Source organism: Apodemus sylvaticus, chromosome 9 (assembly GCF_947179515.1).
Source record: "Apodemus sylvaticus chromosome 9, mApoSyl1.1, whole genome shotgun sequence".
NCBI lineage: Eukaryota > Metazoa > Chordata > Mammalia > Rodentia > Muridae > Apodemus > Apodemus sylvaticus.
Window position 1 is genome coordinate 17,550,857 of NC_067480.1, and position 26,415 is coordinate 17,577,271.

At 38.1% G+C, this 26,415-nt stretch overlaps 1 protein-coding gene across 1 annotated transcript; it reads right to left on the reverse strand.

Moving 5' to 3' along the window:
• Positions 1 to 21,118: 21,118 nt before the first annotated feature.
• On the reverse strand, positions 21,119 to 23,238 carry LOC127692783 (interleukin-1 receptor-associated kinase 1-like; the record flags this gene model as incomplete). Its single annotated transcript, XM_052193381.1, has 1 exon — positions 21,119 to 23,238. A coding segment is annotated over one exon (1,170 nt), but the record flags the coding sequence as incomplete, so codon positions are not given.
• Between the last annotated feature and the right edge of the window lie 3,177 nt (positions 23,239 to 26,415).

Sequence of the window (26,415 nt, forward strand, 5' to 3'; positions counted from 1 at the left end):
TCCTTTTTCATCATATTTATGCTAGAATTGTTGTCATCCCCCCCACCCGTGATAAGCATTTTGATTGGAATGAGATGGAATTTTAAAGTATTTTTAATCTTCATTTCCTTAATAGCTAAGGATATTGGACACTTAAAAAAGTGTTTGCTGGCCACTCATATTTCTTGTGTAAACTTTCTTTCCAGATCTATAGACCCTTTAAATGAGTTGTTTTCTCTGTTTAAGTTTTTCGTTCTTTGTGTGTTTTCAACACTAATATTATGTCAAATACACTTGACCAGGATTTTCTCCCATTCTGTTGGCTGCTCCCTTGCTTTGTTGACAGTCTCCACTGTACAGAGCTTTTTAATTTTATGAAATATGGTTTCTCCATTGTTGGTCTTCCTGTGCTACTGAAGTCCAATTGACAATATCCTCCCAGGAAAACATAAGTGCAAGCATTTTTAGCATATCATGTCTTAAGTTGAGGTACTTGATTCATTTGCAGCTGCACTTTGAGCAGTTGTAGATGTCAAGATTTAGTTTCATTTTTCTATATGATGAAATTCATTTTTCCCAGCACCATTTATTGTTGTTGCTTTTTTCAAATGTATATGTTGACATCTTTTTCAAAAATTATGCTTGCTTCACTTTTTATTTGTGTGTTTGGGATTCAAGTTTAGGTCCTCACCATTGTGGGGGAGACATGTTACCCATGGGGTCATCTTTCTAGTCCCTGCTTTTGGATTACAATTCAACAGATGTTTACATATTTAAAAGACAATACGTGAATATTTTACAACCAAGTAAAATATCAAATACATATTATGAAGCTAGTTAACAACTAAATTTAAGACCAATGAATGCACAATAGAGATGATGCTCTTTCTAAGTCTAATTTTTACTGGACCACAACTGATCTTGATTTCTGTCTATGGTAAAGGTAAGTTTAAAAATTTAAGGATTTTTCTCTCTAAGATTAGTTTACATAGTATTTGAACTCAGAATTATATTCTTTTAGCATTCTGGGACTGGAGAGATAGCTCATTGTGCAAGAAACCATGTTCTAACAGAGGACCAAAGTTTATTTTTGGTTCCCATGTTGGGTAGTTTCCAACTGCCTGCAACTTGACCTCTGATGTCCTCTTATGGCTTAGTAGGTTATTCCCATACATGTTTTCATACATGCATAAACATAAAATAAATACAAATAACAATAATTATTTAAAGATGACATATTTTTATATTTTAAGATATAATCTCATAACATTATTTTTCCTTTCCATTTCCTTGATACCCCAAGCCTCTCATGTACTTGTCTTGCTTTCTTTCAAATTAATGACCTCTATTTTTTTGTTGATACATAACAGTTCATATGTATACTGTTACTTGTATCTATGTGTTTAAGAATGACCAACTAGACAACTAATTGGTAAGCTCTTCTCTTGGGAAGACTGTTTCTCCCACTCACAGTGTTCTTTAGTTATCTATAGTTCTTTGTCTAAGTTCGAAGCTTTGTGAATCCCCACTACCCTTTAGCATATCTATTGGTGTTGTCCATGTTGAGGTCATGTTTAGGAAGGCATGTTGGTAAAACTTTATGGCTGAAGGTTTTCACATTCCTAAAATAAACAACCTCACAACAACTTTCCCGATTCTCTGGTTCTTATAATCTTTCATCCTCATCTTTTTCAATGATCCCTTTTTCTTGTGTAACGTTTTGTATAGGTTTGGCCCAGAGAGTAGCACTTTAGTAGGTGTAGCTCTGTTGGAATAGGTATGTCACTATATTCTGCTAGCAGCTTTCAGGTAAAGATACAGAACTCTCAGTTTTGCCTGAATCATTCTTGCCTGGACAGTGCCATACTCCTGAGCCTTGATGATAATGGACTGAACTTGTAAGCCAGCCTCAATTAAATGTTGTCCTTTATAAGACTTGCATTGGTAATAATGTCTGTTCACAGCAGTAAAACCCTAAATATGACACCTTTGTTATAAGAGTTGTATCTGTGATGCATCCACAAAGACTAGGTTCCTCAAATCTGCATTTGGATCAGTTCTCATTTCCTACAATATCTTTCAAAAAGAGAAGCTTTCTAAAGCTATCCACAAATGGATTAATGTCTGGCTGAAGGTCCCACCCTCAAGTGTAACTGTCAGGAAGGGGACAATGGGAGGTCAGAGTTCCTTGTGGCACTCATGGACCAGAGAACCAGGGACAATATTGTATGCCTGAAAACTGCTAGCCAGGTTCTTTTCTAAAGATTGATTTGTTTTTATTTTACATGTATGATCTGTATGCATGTATGTGTGCTCCATGTGTGCAGTGACCAAAGAGACCGGAAGAAGGTCTTGGATCCTGTGAAACAAGAGTTATAGATAGTTGTGAACCACTACATGGGTGCTGGGGTCTGAAGTCCTCAGAAGAATATCAAGTATGTTTAATGGAGCATCTCTCCAGCCCCTGTCTGGCAAGTTTCAATCTCCTGTTCACATTATTAGTCCCTCTGAAGAGATTGGCAAGCAATGTGACCAATTAAGCTGTCTAGCCAACCCTTGTGTACTTAAAGGAAACTAAAGTTCAGGAGTTTTAGGTATTGAAACTTACTCTTGTATTGTGTGTGTGTGTGTGTGTGTGTGTGTGTGTGTGTGATGGTTAGTTGACTTTGAAACAATGACCTGTTCTTCCAGGTTATGAGCTAGATTAATTGAAGAATAAGAAGTTGTAAGGAAAATATTTTTAAGTCATTATCTGTGATAGTTTATCTTTCAAAAATATATTTCTCAACATTGTCTGCCACAGTAATGTGATTTTCCTTGACCTGTCCTGATTCTACATGGCTGTTTGCTCCTGGGAATAACTTCACCATTGTACTTACCAACAGACTACAGAGTTAGATGTTACCACTGTCAAATTACCAAATAAATCTGAGTTAGTGAAAAAAAAAAAGAGAGAAGTTTCTTTGATGAGGCTGAAGACTACATTCTCTGTAGGTATATGAAAAATTATTTATAATGTAGTTAAGAGATTATGCTAGTTTAGTAAGTGGTAGTTATGGGTTCGCTTTCAAAATTCATGACATCATTAGCCCTAGGGAGAGTTGGTTAGGTTTTCAATACCAGGAATTATTTTCTTGTTGAGCAGGTCTTAAGTCCAATTAGAAAAAATGTTGGTTGCCACTAAGGCATGCCTGCCACTACTGCACTGTTATACTTATTTTAATATGTGTATCTTTGTGGTTCATGGGTGTCATATATGAGTAGGACTCTTAGTTGTTTTTCTCCTTTGGAAGATTGTATAGTGCCTTCTTGTTCCAGGGAAGCTAGTTCTCACAGAAGCTATCAATTCAGATTCAACTCAGTGGCCCATCGGTTCTTTGTTCAAAGTGCATAGTGACTTCAGAACTCAGGACTTACTTTCTACCCAAGAGTAATTAAGTCTATAATCAAGTCTATTATGTTTGATGAGTGTTTTAAACAACCCTAACCAGTAACTCAAAAATGGGGAGTTTCCTATACCTGGTGTTGGTATTTTTGATAGATGACCTAATAATGGCTTTTGGTGGAACATTGTTAGTTCAGATGAAATTTAAACTATAAATGTAAATTGTATCCATTAACTTATGTATATACAAGTATATTTAGGTAGATAGTTAATAGTATGATTCCTTGTGGCTTTTTAAGATACCCTTACTGTTATTTTAGTTTCTTCTCTATTTCTGTATTTATGTCCCTCGGCCATGGATAATTAAAGCTCCATTCCATTTTTGAAAATTTAAAAGTGCCATAATAATGTACCACAAATTTTATAGGTCAGCACAGTGTAAATTTTATTTCTTATCTTTCTGAGAGTTGGTATTAAAATATGAGTTATATGGGGCTAAAATTATGACACCAGTAGCATTTCTCCCTGTGGACGTTTGAGGACAAGTGCTGTTTTTCTCTTTTCCATGTACTAGAGAGACTTGCATTCTGTGGCTTGTGTTCTCTTTTTCCATCTCTAGAAACTTCAATGCCTCACTTTTCTGACACAAATAGACTTCTCTAGTTATAAAGCTATTTGTAATTACATTGAGAATTCCTGGATGATCCATTTTAACTTTTCATAGTCTGTACCTACAACCACATTGACAAAGTGAATAGGTAAGGTAACGCGGTGTCCTTCTCCTAAGGTTGGATCTGGACATCCCCAGGAACTGTTATTCTTGTTTTCATGCAATGTGAAACAATTGTTATCATAAATCTGAAGAAAGGAATGAAGAGTGTAGCAGGATGATTTATAAAAGTCCAACCTGCCAACTCTCCTATCACATCATGGTGCATGCACCACCATGTCCAAGCTGTGTGACCCCAGCTCCCTGGAAGTCCTGCCGACCTAGCCATATCTCCAAAGTGGTACCACGAGTTCATCTAGCTAATCCACACATCCCACAGTCTTCCAGCTCTTACCTCAATTACCCGGTTGAAACATGACTCAATGCATATATAGTTAGCCAATTAGATTTAGTATATTATAAACACAATTACAAGATGCCAATACAGTAATCTTAGAGCCACTTGACAATAATAAAAAACCTTATCCCAGTATTTCTAACCTTTTTAAAAATTTAAGTAAGCAGTTTTTCCTTTTCCCCTCTTGTGACCTCCCTCATGTGAACCCTTGAGCCCTTTCCCAGTAACTCCTAGCTCTGCTCCCACTTTCCCTGTCCAATCAAAGACCTTCTCTGCACTGAAGTACTTGGATAGTGAAATGCCTGTAACAGAAGAATTAATTTTTTCTCATTAGAATCATTATTTCTGAGAAGAAAAAAAGTATAGTTCTGAGTTTTAATGACAGGTATCCTAATATTTATATTCTCAACTATTAGCTCCTATAAATTCATCTTTCAAGCAATGGCGAAGACTTTCAGCTAATAAGCAATTTGAATAATTAGTATAAGAATATATATATATATATACACACATATATATATATAGTCTTTTTTTTATTCGATGTATTCTTTATTTACATTTCAAATGATTTCCCATTTTCTGGGTCCCCACTCCCCACAAGTCCCATAAGCCCTCTTCCCTCACCCTGTTCCTCCAGCAACTCCTTCCCACTTCCCTGTTCTGGTATTCCCCTATACTGTTGCATTGGGTCTTTCCAGAACCAGGGACCACTCTTCTGTTCTTTTTGGACATCATTTAATATGTGGATTATTTCTTGGGTATTCCAAGTTTCTAGGTTATTATCCACTTATCTATATATAGTCTTTATTTAAGCTAAATTAAAGTAAAAGTCAAAGAAAGACAAATAAGAGATTGATTGCCCAGATTGCTGTCTGCAGAACTAGGGAGACTGAGCCCTGGTGGCGAAGGCATGGGTGAGCCAGTTCCAAGGGCAAGAGTAAAAGGAAACTGGTCCTATCACTCCTCTGCTGTAAGGTGGAATGAGCACAGAGTGATGCCCTCCTCCTTTCTCACCCCTTTCTACCTGTAGTACTCAGGAGAGCTGGCCCCATGTTCATGAAAGAAGAAGAGGTATCCCTGCCCTTCTTTGGCTGTAGAACTCTGTAGGGCAGGTCCTGTATTTTTTCTGGGTAAACAGTGAAGCTGGCGCTGATGACAAAGGCATGAATGAGCGAGTCCCAAGGGTGTGAGAGCAAGAGAGCTGGTGCACCCACTCATAATATGTAGCATTTGTGAAAGTGGGACCAGTGCTTCGACTGAACAGCACAGTGGATCTTACTCTGGAGGCATGGATGTGAGTGACTGACCTCAAGGCATGATAGCCAGAGAGCTGACACTGCCTTCTGCCTTAGGTGGCATTGGATGGCCTAGACTGAGCAGTGCTGGAGATCTTGCCCTGGTGGTGTGGGTGGGGAGAAGCTGATGGGCTGACCAGCTCAGGTACCACCCAGGCCCAGATTCAGGGTTCAGAGTTGGCCCACTCCAATACCTAACTCATCTGTGAACTGTTGAGGCATGTGAAAGGGTAGGTAGTGCTGATCTCAAGCTACAGGACCTCCGTGACAGAAGACAACAACAGGATAAATGAGGTAGAATCCTGCTGAGGACCCAATATTGATGGTGTCACAGAAGCTAGCCACCTCAAGCCAGACCATTGACTCATTGCAATGAACATTTTCAAGTGAAAATATGTGGACAGAAGGGTATACTGTGGAACACACGGAATATACTGTGACATATTGTAGCTTCCAGGACAAGACATTTTCCATGTTTTATTTTGTTTTGTTCATTGTTTGTTTCTTTGTCTGTGTGTTTTTATTTGGCAGGGGATGGAGTTTGCAAAGGCAGAGAATGGGTAAGAGGAGATGGGAAGATGAATGGGACTGAGGTTCATGATGTGAAACGCACAAAGAATGAATAAGGTGGTTTGTTTTGCTTCTAAAAGAGATGGAGAAGAGGCAACAAAATAAGAATTCCAACTAGAACTGTTTTCTCCATTTGACCAGAGACACCATGGAATGCTTAAAAGAGCAGAGTCAATTAATTGTCACTAAGACCTTAGACATCATGATAGATAGACAGCCAGAGGAGCACTGTGTGCACTTATATAGCTCTGCATACAATAATTCACAAAACAATTGGTCATTTATCTTTATTAAGTATGCACACTTCTTCCTGAGTCATGGAGTCTTCAGAGAAAGACTGGTGAAATTATCACATTATATACTCAGTAAGACTGGCAGTTTCTCCTGATAAACTGAGTCTTTCTTCAGGTAATAGATATGTCTAGCAACCAACATTAGTATAGAAAGTGGGAAGAATATATTTTTGGAGAAATTTATTTAAGGCTACTAATCATATGTCATTTATTTCATATAATGATGTAGATAGATTTGTCCCCTTATTGGATCATTATTTTATTTATATTTTTGTGGACATCAGATTTTATTAAACATCTTCAGGATATAGCCTTAACTCTCTAATCCACCTCTTATGATCATGCTATTCATGCAAAACTGAGTCCATTTGTATAAGATGCAAGAGACACCATCTCTCTATTATTTCAATATTACATTGCTTCTATATTTAGATCTCTGTCAATCATTCAAATTCTTGATTTTGGTCTACAGTATAATATTGTGAAGTTGGCATGAGTGGCACCTCTTAACTAGGTATTTTGACACTTTTCTGAAAATCTAAAGTTATTCATACATAAAATGAAGTAATTAAAATGGAGTGCTAATTATTATTATACTATTTTTATTGTTATATTTACATCGATTAAAGGTTTTATGTATAAGAATTCTTTAACATGCATACTCTGTAATTACCTTGCATATAATGAACCATAATTTATACTAGCCTTATGCTTGAATTTCTTTTATTTTAATTATTCTTTTGCATATTACATCCAAATTGCAATTTCCCCTCCAAGCACTCCTTTCAATCCCTCCCTGCAATGTAGTCCCTCCCCATACTGTCCTCTTCAAATTTTCTTCATTACTGGGATAGCCTGGAACTGAGAAGTGGTTGAACCATGCCTAAAACCCTGGATTTCCTCATCCTGAGAGCATCAGGATTTTGGCTGCTCCCTTGAAGTATTATAATGCCCCAGGATTATGGAGAAATGATTGCAGGAGCTTCAATCCCAGATACCTCAATCTTAAGGACAGCAGTAGTTGGCTACTGCCCTCCTCCTAATTCAGCACTGTGAAGCCTACCACCTCACCACCATCCTTAGTAGGAATTTATCACTTTGACAGCTATTAAGTTTCACTCTTTGTTAGACCATATAGGTTCCTACCTTTACAGACCCTTAGTTTGTAGATGGAATATCTTCCCATACCTGTGGCCTGGCCACATAGAAACCTTGCCTTCAGAGACCCTGGCCATTTCTTCAGGGGCATAAATACATATTTTCCCCCTTAAAAAACTGAACCAGGTCTCTGAACCTGTTTCTGTACATCACCTTTCACCATTTCCTCATCACCCACTGAGATCATGCACTGAAGTCACCTCTGGCCAACCGTACTTCCTTCCCCCCAGTTCAGATGTTTGCTCAATGGCTACCCCAAGAGAAACAGATTTGGGGTGGCACTCCCCCATTTGCTCTGGCATCAACAGTCTTGAGCAGATAGGCTTCTCTTGGTGAGAACACATCCCTGAGAATGGGGTAACTAATAACCTCCTAAGCGCAGAGTTATCACGGGGTTGTCACTGGGTCGGAAACATCCCATGTATACTACCTTTCTATATGACCTTACAAGATTCCTTTCCCTGGATACTGTTGCTCATGAGTATGCAAATGAATCATTGTCAATGTTCTTTCCCTAGGTAATAACATGACCACATGGGCCCAACTGGCCATTCTCCCTGGAGTATAAACTTCCCCTGCCCCCTCCTAATAAATGAGCTGTTTTCTGACACAGTGTCCCTGGAGTTCTTTCCTGATATATTCAGCACGGTTCAGGATTCTCAGGTTCCCCTTCAGGCCCTGCCATGCCTAGACTCATTTTCTCTTTAGGACTGGCCTAGTGCTTAATAGTCTCATCATCTCAGGGGAAAAAGCTTGACTTAAACATCCAGTACTTGAGAAAAGAGCAGGCCTCCTATATATATCAACCAAACATAGCATATCAAGTTGCAATAACATTACACACCTCCCGTCATATTAAGACTATATAGGCAATCCAGTAAGAGGACAATGGTCTGGAAAGCAGGCAAAAGTATCAGACACAGCCCCTGCTCCCTCTGTTAGGAGTCTCACTAAAAGATCAAGCTGTACAATTATAACATATATGCAGAGGTTAGACCTATGCAGGCTCCCTGATTGTTGATTCAATCTCAGTGAGTCCATATAGATCCAGGTTTGTTGACTCAGTGTTTTTTTTTATTATGGTGTTTTTGACCCCTCTGACTCCTACAATCTTTCCTGCCCTGCTTTATCAGGATTCCCAGAACTCTTCCTAATGTCTGGCTCTGGGTCTCTGCATGTTTCCATCAGATTCTGGTGCAGCCTCTCTGATGAAAATTGGGTTAGGCACCAATGTATGTGTATAGCAGAATATAATTAGGCATCATTTCATTGATTTTTTTTAAAAGAAAAAAGTAGTACAGAAAAGAAGTTACCACTCATCTAAGGAGCATACTTAACATTTCTTGATTCTTCTATCTTTACATAAGCTGTGGGATACTTTCACATTAAGCAAAAACAAAGACTGATAATGGTAAATGTAGAAAATGAAATCGAACTCCAATTTGTCTGAAGAAAATAAAACCATTTGTTACATTCATTCTTATCCAAAAATCCTTTAGCTGGCTCCCAAATTACTTCCTATCAAGGAATATGAGTGATTTAAGTGAGAAAATGAGATTCTGTGACCCTTAAGTCACTCAGTAGAGTCTGAGATTGTGAGAAGAGGGTTCAGAAAAGAAGACAGAAACTGACAGAAGACAATGGTGTGTGTGTGTGTGTGTCTGTGTGTGTCTGTGTGTGTGTGTGTAATGTGTGAGTGTCCAGTCTCCAGTACTGCATTTTATTTGCCTGTCATGCGCTCTGATTGTCACACACTTCTCTTCATCACTCAACTCTACCACATGAACATGGCACTTCCACGTGAATAGATGAAGGAGTTACATGCAAGTGTGCACTAGACCATGCTAATCTTATTCCAGGGCATTTTCTATCTAGCTAAGATGTATAACTAGGCAAATGCCTAAAATTGGAAACAGAAATTTGTATTTAACTATAAAATATTTGTTTAATAGAATGGGTTGTTAAATCATTTCTCTCTTTTCCATATTTTTAGACATATAGCTTTAATAATTACTAGTGGTGATATAATATTTGTATTTTGTAAAGTGTCATGCTCCTGAATTAAGAGCTATGTTTATCTGTGCTATATAATGTGCTTGGAAAAATCATTTTTTCATTCTTTTTCCCCAATAATCTGCTGTCTTCATTATTTCTTAATACAGACAGTCCCCAGCCTCCTATATGTGGGCCTTTTAGCATGAGGTATTAGAATATAAGTTGCCTTTTTATTGTGTCTCCCTAGAGCCTGTAGCAAAACTTTCAGTGCTCCTGTAGATAGTTATTAACTAGGACTAGTACTTAAATATTGTAAAATAATTATAAGTTACACTGGAACAAACTTAAAACTTTCTTTCAAAGGAAGGAGTACATATCAGTGTGCTGTGAGTGCATGCTCCTCTGGTTTTAGTCTCTCAAGTGCTAGGATTAAGACATGTGCCACCACACCCAACTCAGACTTTTCATTTTTAATTACTTTACATTTCATTATTATCTGTTTCCTTCCCATTATTCATGATTCGAAATAGAGTGAAGTGGTATGATGCATACCATTTTGTATTTTCTCATTTGTTGCAAGTCATTGTGAGTAGCTTTAAATTCATGGTGAGAATATTCATCCCATGGATACTGGGCAATACTATTTGTTATTCAATATTTCTAGCACAGAGTACAGATAGTGTTTAAAAAGCCAATGTCCTTTAAGAAGGAAAACTGTTTGCTTTATCAATGTGAAGGTTAGGAACAGATATTATATATTCCTACAATTTTTATTACTTCAGATTTAGAAAAAGGAATTGATGAGGAAATATTGTAAAGTCCTTCAAACACTGTTAGGGAATTTGAATGACCTATTCTACTCATCTAAGCTGGTTTCTCACAGGTATCCAGCTGGCACTTTTCCCTTGCTGGGGTGCCAGTGCAGGCTGCTGAGAAAGGACAGTAACGAATAGCGTTACACAGCCATGAACTTTGACAGATGCAAAAATGAAACACACAGCAAAATATTCCATGGAAGCCCAAGTGGTTTTAGAGTGACCAACTTGTTTTTGACTGGGTTTCAGGCCTGTTCCACAGGATCTATACATCTAGTACTATAAATTTGATCAAGAACCCATGGCTTGGAGGCTTATTGGCCCAGGTTTGAACCTCCTACTACCATTTGTCTGAATAAACTGAGTATCAAACAGCCCTCTGAAGACCTCTATGTTCACCTGCTTATTAGTGAAGTTTTCTATCCTCATCAGAGTAGCTTCCCTGTGCAGTGAATAGTGGCTAATACAGCAGCTCCTAACCAGTTAAAGAATGAGTGTCTCTGGAGTACTTATTCCTGTCTATACTGCATAGCTTCCACTTATGCTTAGTGGAAGTGCCCATCTCAGAGGAGGGTAGTAAAAGGTGAGAAAACACAGAGGTTGGTGATGACTAGGGCAAAACAAAGCAGGACTGATATTCTTGGGAATTCAGTTGTGATTGCACAAAACCTCAACAAAATCAAGGCCGTGAACGTTCAGCATAGAAAGAGGAGTACAGAAGCCCCTAACATCTATCTAAACTTCTAGTGAGTATTATTGGCATCTAAGGGAGGAAGAGTCAACTTTCTTTAGGGGTGTGGTCCCTAGTAGAACAACCATCCTCTACTCAATGGCTGCTCAGTCATGCACGCAGAGCAGTACAAATTTGACACATTAGGGCATAAGCAAATGGGCACAAACACACACATTCTCTCAAATACACATAAAGTTGGGAGGAGAGGTAAATAGGGGGTTGACTGGATCTGGGAGGAGTTCAGGGAGGAGTACGATTTAATGTGATAAAAATATATTGTATGTATGAATAAAATTCTCAAAGATAAATACAAATATTTTAGAAAGTAGTCAATAAAATAATTTTTACTGACATTCTCCTACATTCATAGATCAGTGCTTAGCTCAGTGGTCCCCAGGGGTGGATATTCCAGCACCTGATGGAAGCAGATGCAGGGACAAATAGCCTAACATGAGATGAAGCCATGCAAACTTCTCAGAAGAAAGGGAGGAAGGGTTGTCGGAGTCACAGAAGTCAGGGACACCACAAGAGCACAATCCATAGAATAAACTAAGTAGGCCTCGTAGGGGCCCACAGAGACTGAAGCGATAATAACTCACCTTCTTTGATTCTGAGCTAGGAGCTTCACATATAAGTTATGCTTGGTGCTCTTGTGGGACTCATAACAGTAGGTGTGGGAGTATTCATGACTCTTTTCTGCACTTGGAACCTTTTCAGTCTACTGAGTTACCACATCCAGCCTTCATATGAATGTTTGTGCCTAGTCTTATTGTAATATATTATGTTGTGTTTTGTTAATTTCCTTGGGAGGCCTGCTCTTTCTTTTCAGAAGGGCAAAGGACGAAGAGTGGATCTAGGGGAGAGGTCACATGAGGCAGACTTGGGATGAGTGGAGGTAGCAGAAACTGCAGTTGGGATGTAATGTATGCAAAGAATGAAAAGAAGAGGAAGAAAAAAAGAAAAAAAGAAAAATGGCTTCTCATAGACAAATCAGAATTAATTTTCTCCTGCTATAATGAATCTAATGAGATCTTCAAATTTCTACTGAGATTTTAGGGTTTATCATAAATTACTCTAAGCTGCTGTATTTCAGATGAAGTTATTCATTTTTGAAAAACCTCCAAAATATTTATTGTGTGATATTTTCTAGAGACATAATTATTTAACTACACTTGAATTCTTAGCTCCCTAATGAAATCCTCTTATTCTTAATACTTTCAGTTAAAATTAAATATGTGGGTATATGTATATCTTACTCCATGTGCAACCTTTTAAACCTCGGAATCATCACCCTGGTATTTTTCTGCCATCTCCACAACTTTGTTATGTGAAACAGATACAGAGCAAATTACTAAATTTAAACTATTTTCCCCTATAATTTCTATTTATAGTACTTTCCTTAAATATCCAGCTTCAAAATGAGCTACAGAGATAATAGATTAAGAAGTATGTACAGCACACAGGTAAGTGTACCTCTCCACCCTAGCCAATGAAGTTTCTATCACAGCAAACAGACTATTGCAAAAATCATCACCTGGTCAAATGACCAAGAAGTGCTGAGCCCCAACTAATACCTTTAAAAACCAACTTCTATATATCTAAGACACAGGAAACACTGTAGAAGAATGGTCAGAAAGACTGTAAGAACCAGAAGACCAGGCCATCTGCTGCAAGATAATGTCTCCATCTTCCAGTCTTCTATATATCACAACGGAATTTCATCTATGAAATCCTAACAACATGCTCTCCTAAACAAGATATGCAGAATTAATTGCCTATAGCCGTCAGGTAGGATCTAGGGCAGGATTTTGTGAGATTTCTTAAATCCACGTTAAACAACAGCACCCGATGTATAGGTAGAGAAATCTCTCAAGGCCCTGCCCTAGAGGAAGCCCTATAGTCATTAATGGCTTCTAAGAGAGGGAGAATCAGTCTTCTCCAGAGGCAACCCAGTCTTAAGTGGAAATCTCTCAAGACACATAACATATACAGAACCCTAAATACTTATTTTGTTAGACATACACATATGCACACACAGACATATAAACAATCAGATATATGTAACAATAATAGTTAAGAAGAGGAGGTAAAGAATTTGAGAGAGAGAGAGAGAGAGAGAGAGAGAGAGAGAGAGAGAGAGAGAGAGAGAGAGAGAAAGAGAGAGAGAGAGAGAGAGAGAGAGAGAGAGAGAGAAGAGAAGGTAGAGGAGAAAGGTTGAGGTTTAAAATGATATAAACACATTACTCATGTAGGAAATTGTAAAGAAAATAATTGTGAAAGAAAAGAAAATATTTCAAGTAACAAAGAAACAAAACTAAACAAAAAGTAGAGTTAAAACACTTGTACTGGGAAGCAATTTACAGAAGGTATTCTTCAATGTGAAGAGTTAGCACTGAATGTTAAATCGCTTTGCACAGGAATTATGTTAACACAATTTTAAAGCAATTTTCCATTAGGAAACCAATTTCCACTTAAGTGAGGAAATCAAGACCCAGCTTGATTGTTATAGAGAGAAGGATTAGCCTGTCAAATCAGATGGATCTGTGTGAATGTGGTGTTTTTGCTCAGCCAAATACTGAAATTATTGGAGTGCAAACGAACCCCACAATAACAAAGTTGTATTGTCAAAAAAGCATCAAAGAAGACTTGGCTGTTCTCTTTCCTCAAAATAGAGTTTGCAATGATTGTCTTAATCTCTTTTAGAGAACACTATCCAACAGTAGCTAATTTGCCCTGTTGACTTGAAAATTACCTTTTGATTATACTGAATGAACAACAACCACTTATTGTCTTTGTTGGCTCGTATAGATTGTTTTTCATACTGCTTGTCCACCCCTTTCAATATTACATGGGTTTATCCCCACAGCCTTAGTTTGATTTGATACTTTAGTAGTTTGTAGGTACTTTTAGGAAACCAGTTTTACTCATGAGGTATGGTTTTATTGTTGGATTGTTTTCATAAGCATAGTTCACTTCTCCAGCCTTATATTTCCTATGTCATTCACCGGCTCTGTGTCAACGTAAAATATTCAATACATATCTGCAAAGTCGATGAATGGTTTTTGGTCTGCGTAGTTTAAAAGTTTCCTGTTTGTGAACTATACAGATGAGAACATAACAATTTAATGTCTAAATATAACAGTTTATTGAAATCGAAGTTTTCAATGGTGGTAGGCAATTTGAAGGGAATATAGTAATAGACTTAATACCTGAGTACCTAAATAATGAAAATTTGAACTACCAGTATGAGGTGTTTTGTACTCAGATGACACAATCTGGCAATTCTTACAGCCTAGAGATTTTAATTAAATATCAAGGGTATGGAAATACATTGAGGTTAATTAGGTTGATACATATATATCATATATATCACTGAAATATGTGTGTATATGACTCTGTGATAACATTACTAGCACTCAAATGTCATAAGACAAATCTATATTATATTAAATTGTTATCCTGAGTGCTAAGGGGTGAAAGCCTGTGTCCCTTCAGCTCCAAGATATCTGGCACTAGGGCCTTTGGTGTTAATTAGATTATAAAGTAGGACCCTTATGGAACAAATTAATGCCCTCAAAAATGGAGGCTGAAACATGAGGTCTGTTTGACATGAGAGAAATAGCCACTTATAAATTAGAAAGTGGAGCTTTGTCTATCCAATGTATAAAACTTGTTTCATAGCAGCCAGATCTAGCAAATCCTGGAATGAGCTCCTTGCATACATTCTCCAGGTTCCCTTGGATTCTGACAGGTTTGGTGCACACACTTCAGAAAGTGTGTTTCACTATTGACTCAAAGCCAGTGGTTTGGTCTCACTTCAAAAGTGAAGTGCACTGAGGACAGGGTTCTGGTTCTCAAACATCCAGCTTTCCTGCCATGCCTACAGAATTGTTAGCATTCAATACATGACTGTGTCAGAGTTTCCAAATACTTTACCTTTTCTTTGGTGGTGGTTATTTCACCCCACTCTCTATCAGTCTGTCTCTGTCTTTCTCCCTGTCTCTCCTTTCCTCTCTCTCCCTAACCAACCTCCCTGGTGTGTGTGTGTGTGTGTGTGTGTGTGTGTGTGTGTATGTGAAAAACAGCAGACATATCTACTTCCAGGAAGGATTGTATAGTTTATACATGTCACATGTTATTATTTTGAGCTCAGTAAGAAACACCATTTCTTTTTCCTTTATGGGGATTCTCAAGATTGAATTCATAGTGCATTGTAAAGCCTGGAAAGCAAAAACTACAATTTTTGAAAGGAGTAAGTATAAGCATCAAAATAATCTTTGTACAGTTGAGTAGGTAGATTTTCAAAGAAATATATTATCATACTAAAAAGCAAGGTTTAGAGATCAGGGACTTCAGCTGTAGTACCAGTAGTGCTGATTGCTATTATTTTGGTTCTTGAGACTGAGTTTGTTCACCAGGACAACAAAACTCTCAGAAAACTAAGGACCATTGCAGTCACACATTGCATAATTCTACCATGTCCTTCACCACTCTGGTGTTTAAAAGAAGGATCCAAACCTGGGTTGAACTGCCCACGTTTAATATTGTACTTGCTTTAAAATATATTTTGCCAGTACTTTAAAAATGAAGTATAGTGTATGTATACCTTCCTACATCCACAAGACTTTATATCAACTTACTCTTGATAGTGTTATGCCCAAAGTACTACATATATCAAGGGGACAGGCCTCTCAGTAACTCTTGACATATTTCACACTATCACAGCAATGCATTTTCAGTTACTTATGCAAATGCTAAGGTGTTAGCCTAGGTTTTAAAGTGTCCTTGGTTTGCTTAAGTGAAATGGCATTTTCTGTGCCTTTAAACATGTATTATAAAATATATATTTTACAATTAAAGTGTGGGTAGGTGACCCCAGTCAGTAATGAGAAATGCATCTTTTGCAGGTCATTGAAATCAGAGATCTGTGTCTCTTTAATTACAATTAAAAGCTTTTAAAGTTTTGTGTTTCTCAGTAGCAAAGGCAGGCCAATGCTTGGCACTGTATAGACACTGCAGTGATTTATTATAACACACAGCAGAACATTTAAGGAACCTTGATAAAGATTACTAATTCAAGGATATGCTGAAGTACGAATGCTTTATGAACTGTAGTCTGAATTGAGCACTCTCGGTGCCAGTAAATGTGCTATTCCTGTAGTGACATTGTTTCTCCCAAAGTGATTAATAAACTTTGCTGGTATCTAGTTAGTCAAATACAGATGTGTCTGCTTTATTACAAAGGAGTAACTTATGATCTTGGCAGAGAGGTATTTATTGTTCTTTGAGTAGCAACCTCAAGTTCATGTTCTCTCCAATCAATGAAAGCAGTTAAGGTTTGAAGTATAGCTGCAGTGTAATGTATATGACAAGAAAATGTTATGTAAACAAATGAAGCAAGTTCTACTCTGTGCCTTGTCCTTGGATGTAGATAAGGGCCTTAATCTATAAAAGGATGGAAGCAGGGGTTATGCGATTGCTTCAAGAGGGCAGGCAACAAAAATGTTCAGGGTGACAGCAGTGATTTGCATCTTCTTTTGTATACCAGATGTACAGATGTAATGTAACTGTTAAAATTCAATGATTTTCAACTTTATTGTATAGAAATTGCTCTTCAATAAAGGGATGTGAAAAGAACATCCTGAAGGTTTGTATTCCTGGTCAAAAATAATTGCTAGACTTTGTGTTAAAATGATAAGAACATCAGTGTTTAGGATGAGATTTTTTCAAGTTCTCTCTTTTTTTTTGCTTTTACTTTTTTGGAAAATTTATTTATTTACACTTCAAATGTTATCCTCTTTTCCTCCAGAAAGCCCCTATCCCATCTTTGCTCCCCCTGATTCTACGAGGGTGCTCGCCCACCGTCTATTCCTGCCTTCTTGCCCTGGCATTCTCTGACACTGAGACATCGAGTCTTTACAGGACCAAGGCCCTCTCCTTCCACTGCTGTCTGACAAGGACATCCTCTGCTACATATGTGGCTGGAGCCATGGGTCTCTCCATGTGTGCTCTTTGATTGGTGGTCTAGTCCCTGATAGCTCTGGAGTGTCTGGGATGAGATCTTAAAGAACTCCTTATACCATCTTCCTAATGATTTGATTAAAACAATTATACCTGTGAAATTACTCTTGACTAGGTCATAATGATTACTATCTAAAAATTAAAGCAAAAGCATGGAGAGACATCTCAATTGTTCTGTATACTGGCTGCTCTTCCAGAGTACAATGCTTCAACAATTCCCAGTAATCCACGTAGTAGTTTACAGATATACATGCAGGAAAAGCATGAATTTAAATAAAATAGCATCTTTTAACAAGATAAAATGAACAACACAAATAACAAATATTGAGGAGGAACCATAGGTTAAAGTAAACCTTATTCACCCTTGATGGAAATCAATAGGGTGGCTTCTAAGAAAATCAAAAGCAGAACTAATCATATGATAAAGCTATACTGTTCTTAGTTATGATTCCCAAGGAATCAAAGACAACATATTGTAGAGATGCCTATATGCTCCTTCATTGCAACATTATTCACAATACCTACACGTTAACCAGTCTAGGTGTCATTCAGTGGATAAAAAAACCAATATGGCACACATATGGTGGAATACTATTCAGTCATTCAGAAATAGAAAATTATGTCATTTTCAATAAGAAAACTGATTGCAGTAGAGATCATGTTATTGAACAACACAAGCCACACTAATGCCCCTATTTATTTTTTTCTCATATGTAAAGTCTTGAAAGTAGGTCATAAAAGTATGAGAGGCCTATTTGGGAATTAGAAGTGAATCATCATGTGAAGAAGGAAAGGGAATGGTAATTGTGCTAGTGAGTTATAAATATTATCAATGTACTTTATATCAACATTTCATAATGAAGTTACTATTTTGTATAATTTATATACACTAAAAAATACATTAAGCAAATAACACTTAAAAAAGAATCCAGTTTTACTCAATCTACCTAGAAAAGAATCATTTCATGTTCTTTGTACAATGCTAACAGCATCTTTTAATTAAAATCAGGCCAGACACAAATTAAGCAATAAAACAAAAGCTACAACATTTTTGAAATACATAGAAACAACACTTCTAAAACTGCCTGTAGACCAGCTTCAATGGCACACCAATCTGTGATCATGTTCATTTACCATGATCAGGTTCAATATCTTCCTCCAGATGTCCTGATGTACAGAACAGCATCAACAGGAGGGAGTGAAAAGAAAAGACACAGAGTCATTTCACCAAATGCTGATAAGGTATTTGATAAGGCATTTGATAAAATTCAAAATCTCTTCAAGATCAAAGTCCTTGACTGTGTTGGATTTTAAGTGTTACACTCTAACACAACAAAGAGTAAACCCACAGCCAACATTACACGGAAAGATGAAAAGGAAAAGGAAAAGTAAGATCTGGAAGGGCTGGACTGTCTCACTGCACTTATCAATAAAGGACTAAGCTCCTCTGGATTGGCATTAAAGCAACAGGAAGGATTGACATGGGTATGAGAATAAGAACGTAGCAGGAAAGGGAAGCGGGAGTGGGTAGGTTAGGGAGTGGGGGGATGGGATAGGGGGTCTTCAGAAGGGAAGAATGGAAAGGGAATAACATTTGAAATGTAAATAAAGAAAATAATAATAATAATAATAATAAGGTAACTCAAATTATCCCTGTTTGCAGATATAGGATACTGCACAGACAAAAACCTAGATTCCATCAAAGACTTAGACTTGAAAATTTCAATACTGGCTCAGATTATACCACCAATATATAATGATCTTTTACTTTGTTACCCAATGTAAAATGATTGTAGTGTGGGAATGTATTCTTTTGGAGCAGAGCATATGCTGCTGGTGGGATAATATGGAGGAAGAAATTAGGACAGCAATCTCATTGGCAGTAGTTACAATATTTTTATTTTTTAGTATCTAAGAATAAAATCTCAATAATGAAGGGAAATGTAGCAATTTTGTCATTTACTTAAAGTATGTACAATAATTTCCCTGTAATCTATTTTAATATGTGCAGTGAATTATTAGTTATCTTCACCATAATCCTGTTTTTAACTTGACATCTTAAAAAAATACAGCAGTAACTATAAGAAGAAGACATATATAGTTTTGGTTTGGGTAGAGTATGATGTGAGTCCATTAGGTAGTGTTTCTGGGACAGGGGAAACATCAGAACAAAGTCTGAGAAGTTATTTAATCCAATCACTAGAAACATGACTATGACTTCAGCTACTGACATTGTAAATCATTTAACATCAAATTGGGGCTGATAATAATTTGATAGGTAGATCTTTTTCCAGTTAAAGTTAATTCCTTCAATGTTTATTTTTAAATCATTTATGTATAGATCAAAGGTAGGAAGATTTTTGAAAAGTATTGGCAATGTATCAGAGTATGGAAGCTGGGAGAAAGGAAGAAGTAAACAATCAAGGACCTCTTTTTACCATTTCTTAGTCAGTTGCTGCCATCTCCCACAGAACCATTGCTCTCTAGAAATGGCATTAGGCTTGACAAATGCCATTAGCATTGTTACGTTGCAAAATATTGGTGATTTTTCTAAGTTTTGTTTTCTTAAACTTTTGTTTGATGCAATGGAATGTCATGGTGGTATGTTTCACCAAAGATCATCATATAACTTGAGTGCTAGATTTTGAAGTCATCTGGGCAGTGACTTCTTTCTTTCTTTCTTTTTTTTTTTTTTTTTTTTTTTTGGTTTCTGAGGTCTTGAATTGACAAACTTTGTGATTCTAGCAGAAAGCTGCATTCTACTCAATGTAACCTACATACTTAAGTGCTGGATTGAAATTTCCTAACCGTACAATACATACTGTCAAGTAAAACTTACCAAGTGATGCATGACAGGAACTGGTTGCTACAAGGAAAAACCTATTTTAAACTTTAGCAAAAACTGGTTTTAATAAACACAAACTTAATCGTGCATGTTTATTACAAATAACATAACTTTTGTTGAACTGTTGAAAGAGCCCTAAAATAACGTGTTCAACCTTTAAGCTTCCCATATCATATTAATCAAAATTTCTATTTTAATGTTCATTACTTGAAGTGTTTCATGTTAGGGCATGCTTTAAATTTCCATATAAAAATAATAAATCTGTTGTTGATATTAATATGATAGATGAAATAAAATCATCAATGTCTCCATAGGTCAGACTGGTGAAGGAGGCTTCCCATTAATAAATCCTAGAAGAAGCCTTGCACAGATTTTTTTTTAGCATTTATGTTTTACTAATCTGTCTTAAGAAGAATTAACAACAAAATATTGGTTGATTTAGAACAGTTAGAATGTCTCAGTGTACGGTGACAGAAAGTGACTTTGCTGTCCTTAGAATTTGTCTTGTTTACTTGTCTTCTTCCTATACCTGATAATTCCATAATATCCTTTTCCCTACATTGAGTATTACCAAATAATTGGAATTTATTATGATCCTAAGGTCCCAAGTTCAGGGATAAGAATCAAACACAGCAGTAGACTGTAGGGTGTTTCAAAACTCTTTGTGAAGGATTTAACTTAGCACATATACACAGGAGTTTGCTCAACTATTGGAAAACTGTATACTTAGCTAATGTCTATAATATCTCCTCTACTATGCCAAAAATGATACTAATGTGCTCGGAATAGAGTAGGTTTTTCTCATGGATTTTCTTGCCTTCCTTCCTGGAAATTCAATCATTTGCCATTTACTTGTAAAAGCAAATGCAAGGACTCATGTAGGCATACCTTTTTTTGCAACCCACTTTTAATAAGTATTCAGTTTCTCCTCTAGCCCATTATTTTTTTTTTTAACCAGACAGTGAAATGTATGCTTTTATTACTCAAGGACAAATTGGATGCCACCAATTTCACAGGGGCATGTAGTGTGACTCATGACTCGAACACAGAATCACTGTAAGCCTGGGCTATAACCCTGGGTTACTTGTGAAGACACTTGGTTACACAAAAACTTGTTTCTTAAGATGTAACATTCCTCTCTCCTCAAATACTTAGCTTTGCTCAGTTTCTGCTTTCTTGGGGCTTCTCACTGTCTGGGTACCACAAAGCTGTGCTTTGCTGAACCTTTCTGCCATAAGCAGAACCTTAGTCTACAGCTCAACATGGGCATCCACAGTCAATTTGCAGGGTATAGAGTCAGCCTGCCTAGGCAGGCAGTAGACATATGAAACTAGCTCACTGGTATCTAGCAAGGCTTGCATATATCCACCCAAGATGGGGCGGGTTTTACTAGACTCTTGGGAGAATCTCAGAGTGCTCACTTCTAGCTAGTGGACTGAACTGAAAGACACACACACACACACACACACACACACACACACACCATATGCAATTTACAAGCACAATAGCTACTTTCTCCTGGGGTTCTAGGGAAGTTCAGAGGAATAGATCACAGCTAGGCTGTGGATATCTTGTCTAGCTCTCAGGGGAGCCAGCTCCCACTATACAAATAGACCCACTTGTATCCTTGGGCCTGTGTAGCTAGCAGTCTTCTGTTATGTACTACCCAATCCCTTAGGTGCTCTGCTTGCCTTGCTCAGAAATGCTGGCCTGACATTGTCTGCCTTATCAGGTTCTATCAGGTTCTTCAGCTGGCCCTGTCTGTGCTCATATTCTGAGAACAGCAGGGTCCACCACCCTCTCTCCTTTGCCACCTGATGCCTTTGGGCTACTGAGGAGTTTGCACACGTGAGAACTTCCAACCATGAGAACTTTGACATCTGAGTCTGAGGGATTTGTCTGGGTGAACAAATCAGCTCTGGAATTCATCACTTTCTTCAGGTCCCTGTCTCTTTTCAGGTTCTAAATCCAAGCCTGGGAAAAAGCCTGATGACAGCAGTTGCAGGCTATCCAAGACTCCTTCCTCATAAAGGGCCAGCTTTTCTACCATCTTCTGTCGGGCTGGGTTGATGATGATCTGTGGTGGTTTTGATGACAGCAGGGATGAGGTGACTGTAGATGAGCCTTCCATGGTTGTAGGCTGGAAGCCTGGGCTACTCCTCAAACTTGATTCTCTGGTAGTGCCTCCCTGAGTACAACAAGCCTCTCTGAAGGATGCTGGGCTTGGTTGTGAACCTGGAGTCAAGTGCCAGGAATGCACGGTAGCAGAGAGGCCGGAAACACTCTCATCACTTTCCACTGGCTGGTTGGGACTTCTCTGGAGTTGCTGGGCAGCCTGGGTTGGGGCTCTTGTTGTCACTACCAGAGGCTGCCATGGTTCATCCCCACTCTGGGCACTGCCAGTGGTGGACATGTAGGAGTTCTCCTGTGGGGAAGGGGAGCCATGGCCGGCAACCTCTAGCTCCCAGGGAGGCCCTGCCTGAAGCCCTTCTAGTCTCTTGTATACCTGGGTCATGGGGGGCCTCTTCTTGGCCCGACGGTGCATGCAGCAGCAAGCTAGTTGAGCCAGGCCCAGGCCCAACTGGGGTGGGCAGGGCCCAGGTCTGGAGTCCAGGTGCTTCTTATAAATCTGGGCAGCAATTGGAGCAGCCCAAGCATCTGTGGCTACACCCACCCACAGAGTAGGCTGGGTGCTTTTCAGGGCCACTCTGGCCTCTTCAGCCTCATCTTCAATCAGGTCTTTCAAATACTTGGTCTTTGCACCTTGTGTCCTCACAGCCCTCTGACCAGCAAGGGTCTCCAGTATTACCACCCCAAAGCTGAAGGTATCGGTGTCCACAGCCAGCCGGCCTGTCTTGATGTACTCCTCAGGCAGGTAGGCGAGGGTACCTCGAACTGTGCAAGTCCGGGCCACAGTACTGCTCTGGCTTGGTTTGGCCCCTGCAAAGCGGCTGAAACGAGCCAGGCCAAAGTCTCCCAGCTTGGGCATCAGTCTCTCATCCAGAAGCACATTAGAACTCTTGATGTCTCCATGGATAAGGCTGGGGCTGTCTTGATGTAAAAACTGAATAGCCCGCTCTAGCCCATTATTTAGCAGAGGTAGTAGAAGAGAAAAGTTATTAGGACATGGGGGAAGTGGACCTATTCAGCAATAGTTCTTTTGGGGCAAGCATGAGCATTTTTAGCAGCAGTCCAATCCCAGAGCAAACACCAAATACAGTTCAGCAGCTGCAGACCAGTTCACTAGGCAGGCAGAACCCAGGCACCAACCAGCAGCTACAGTCCAGTCCTTTCAGTAGGCAGACACCAGGAGCTGTAGTTCAATCCTGAAGAAACCACCAGGTTGGCCAACTGGTCTGAGGTAAGGCCCCAGAAGAGGCAAGCTGTTCCAAAATCCTCACAAGTAGATTTTGGGAGTGTTTCTCTCAATTACATCATTTCCACAAGTTGAGCTCAACAAAATTATGTAAGGCAAACCAATGCATGTCTGCCATTAGTGAGGACTAGTGAGGCTGAGCAAACCAAAGCAAAGCTCAGTGCTGTCTCCCACTGTCCGTGGGGTCATTTTTATACTCTTTCATCAAGTCCTTTCATGTATCCAAACATTCTTTCACCTGTGTCTGCTTCAGGAAAAGTCTTTCATGTTTTTGCTTTAGCAAGTTATCTTTTCACCTGTTTGCCCCAGCAACACATCATTTGCCACATCTTTCCAAACAAGTAGACATTCCCACTTCAGATTCCAATGATGTAAGAGCAAATAAGTAAATGTAAAAAGTAAATACTTTAAAATCCAATTTGGAATAGTGAAGAATTTCATTTTTTTATTTTTTATACAACTATCTTTTTATTTCAGTTTTTGGATTTTTTCATGTGTCATATTTGAATATCCTGTGGATGGCAGGGGTATATGACATTTGAAGTGAAGGACTAGATGAGTTCCTTCACAATGAGGTTCAAGCCCATCAATGAGTGTGTGTTGTGATTACAATCTCTACAACTGTTGATACGCTCATTTTGTTATTCTTATGGAGAAAGAACTCACATGGAAGGTCCTGGAAAAAGCAGGGGTTGAAGTGAAATTTAAAAATATGGAGGAAAAGAGGGAGGGAGGCAAAGAGGAAGGAAAGGAGAAAATGAGGATGACTATGTCTAGAAATCCATTTGGTCACATGAAATGGATCCTAAAATCAATATGCTCATAGAAATCATAACGATATACCACATGATTAGTGCACCAACCCAAAGCTTTGCTACTGGTTACAGTACCATAGACAGTAAATGACAGGAATGCTATTATGTAAATACAGAACACTTAAATTTCCTCACAGTGCTCAACATTGTCGAGAGCAGCTGCAGTTCTGATTCCCTTGTTCCTAGACTTCCTATAAGTGACTGAGCTTCACATGTAATGTATCATTTATCTTATTTTTTTATGCTTCATGTTTAATAACATTTGATCTGTGACCAAAGACCTTTGGCTGAAGATTCACAAGGTCTAACTTAATGTCACCCTTTCACAGAGACACATGGTAACTGGGAAGTTTAGAGATCTAGGTCATTGTTAATGGATTCAGTGTATTCATGGGGGAAGTTTTCATTATAGTAACTTTCCCCCTTAGACTTTCTTTACTTCAGTCCTGTCTTGGAGATATGATCAGAGTTTAGAAAAATCTCAAGAGTATGGAAGGAAAACCATGAGTTGTTGAATGGCATTACTGAGGCCAAATACTTTTGTGTTTATTGTGTGAAAATATAGGAAAGCAAGTGTGAACAATCTCAGAGTTAACCATTTGAAGTACTGGATACCATGATGAAGCCAGTTAGTCCTTACTTAATTTATTTCTAGAGTCTAGAGCAGAATGTGCCAGGAATTAGAGACCACTAGTGCCAGGCCATGTTATATTAGTATGTTCTGAATTTTATTTAGAGTTATTTTACATATTAAGTTGCTCACAAGTTATTTATATGTCTATGTGTTTAGGGAACATTTTCTTCAAACAAAGTGCCATATAAAGAATGTTTGTTGTTACAAAGCCTTTGGGGAGGTATCAGTGAAACAAACCTCTTCATGCTGGAAATCAACATCTTTAGCATGAGACACACATTTCCCCAATATTCAATAACTATCAGAATGTATTAATTTTGAGTGCTCTCTGTTTTTTTTTCATTTTATCTTTTATTGAAAAATAGTTTTCTTTCTCATACACAATATGTCCTGAATGCACTTTCCTCTCCTCCTCTGAGTTCCTTCTCTCTTCCTTTTCCCTCGAGATCTATTCCCTTTCTGTTTCTCATTAGAAAAGAACGGGTTTCTGAGAGACAAGAACCAAACATGACAAAGCAACATATAATAAGACAAGGCAAAACCCATCCTATCAAGGCTGGACAAAGAAGCTCAACAGAATAAACCAGTTCCAAGAGCAGCCACAAGAGTCAGAAACCGATGACTTCACACACTCAGGAGTCCCATACAAATACTAAGCTGGAGGTGTATATGTGCAGAGGATCTGGTGCATACTCATATAGAGCCTGTGCTTGCTGCTTCTGTCTCTGAGGGTTCATAGTGGACTTGCCTAGTTGATTCAGTGGGCTCTGTTTAACACTTAAGTAGTGTTATGTTTTTCTTACTGTCAGCATTCTTTGTCTACCTGAAATCAAAAAAGAATATCCAGAGTTATATGAAATTAGAGGGTGATGAATACCATTTACAATATCAAACCTGATTCGTATGGAATGTTTCATTTCTAAAATGGTCACACATATAGCTGTTTATACTGGCGGATACTTGTGATGACATCATGGAGAAGCTGGAATAGAAGTTGGTACGAGCTTGAAGCCAACATGTGCTATATCATAATGCTTTGTATCAGAACAAAAATGTAACAGAGCAAAACAAACCTACAGCCAAATAAACAACCCATGAACAAAAAGATTACATAAATCATGATGAGAAAGTTTCTAATTTGATTATAATTTATACTAAAAAAACACATTAGTTTAATTAACTGAACAAGGAATGAAGGTGGCATAAAATTATGCTTATTTTTCAAGTAACATGTACCAAAGCCTTGTTATGCTATAAATACTTCATTGAAACTTATACCATAATGAGATTGTTTATACACTATTACAGTTTGGGTAAGAGATTTTTGTGTTCTTACAGAGTTATATAGGTGGCTGTAGAGTGATAACAGTTTTTTCAGAGTAGAATCTGAGGCTGAATTGTTCCTTTTTGTCATGGTTCTGGTTTTAATTATGT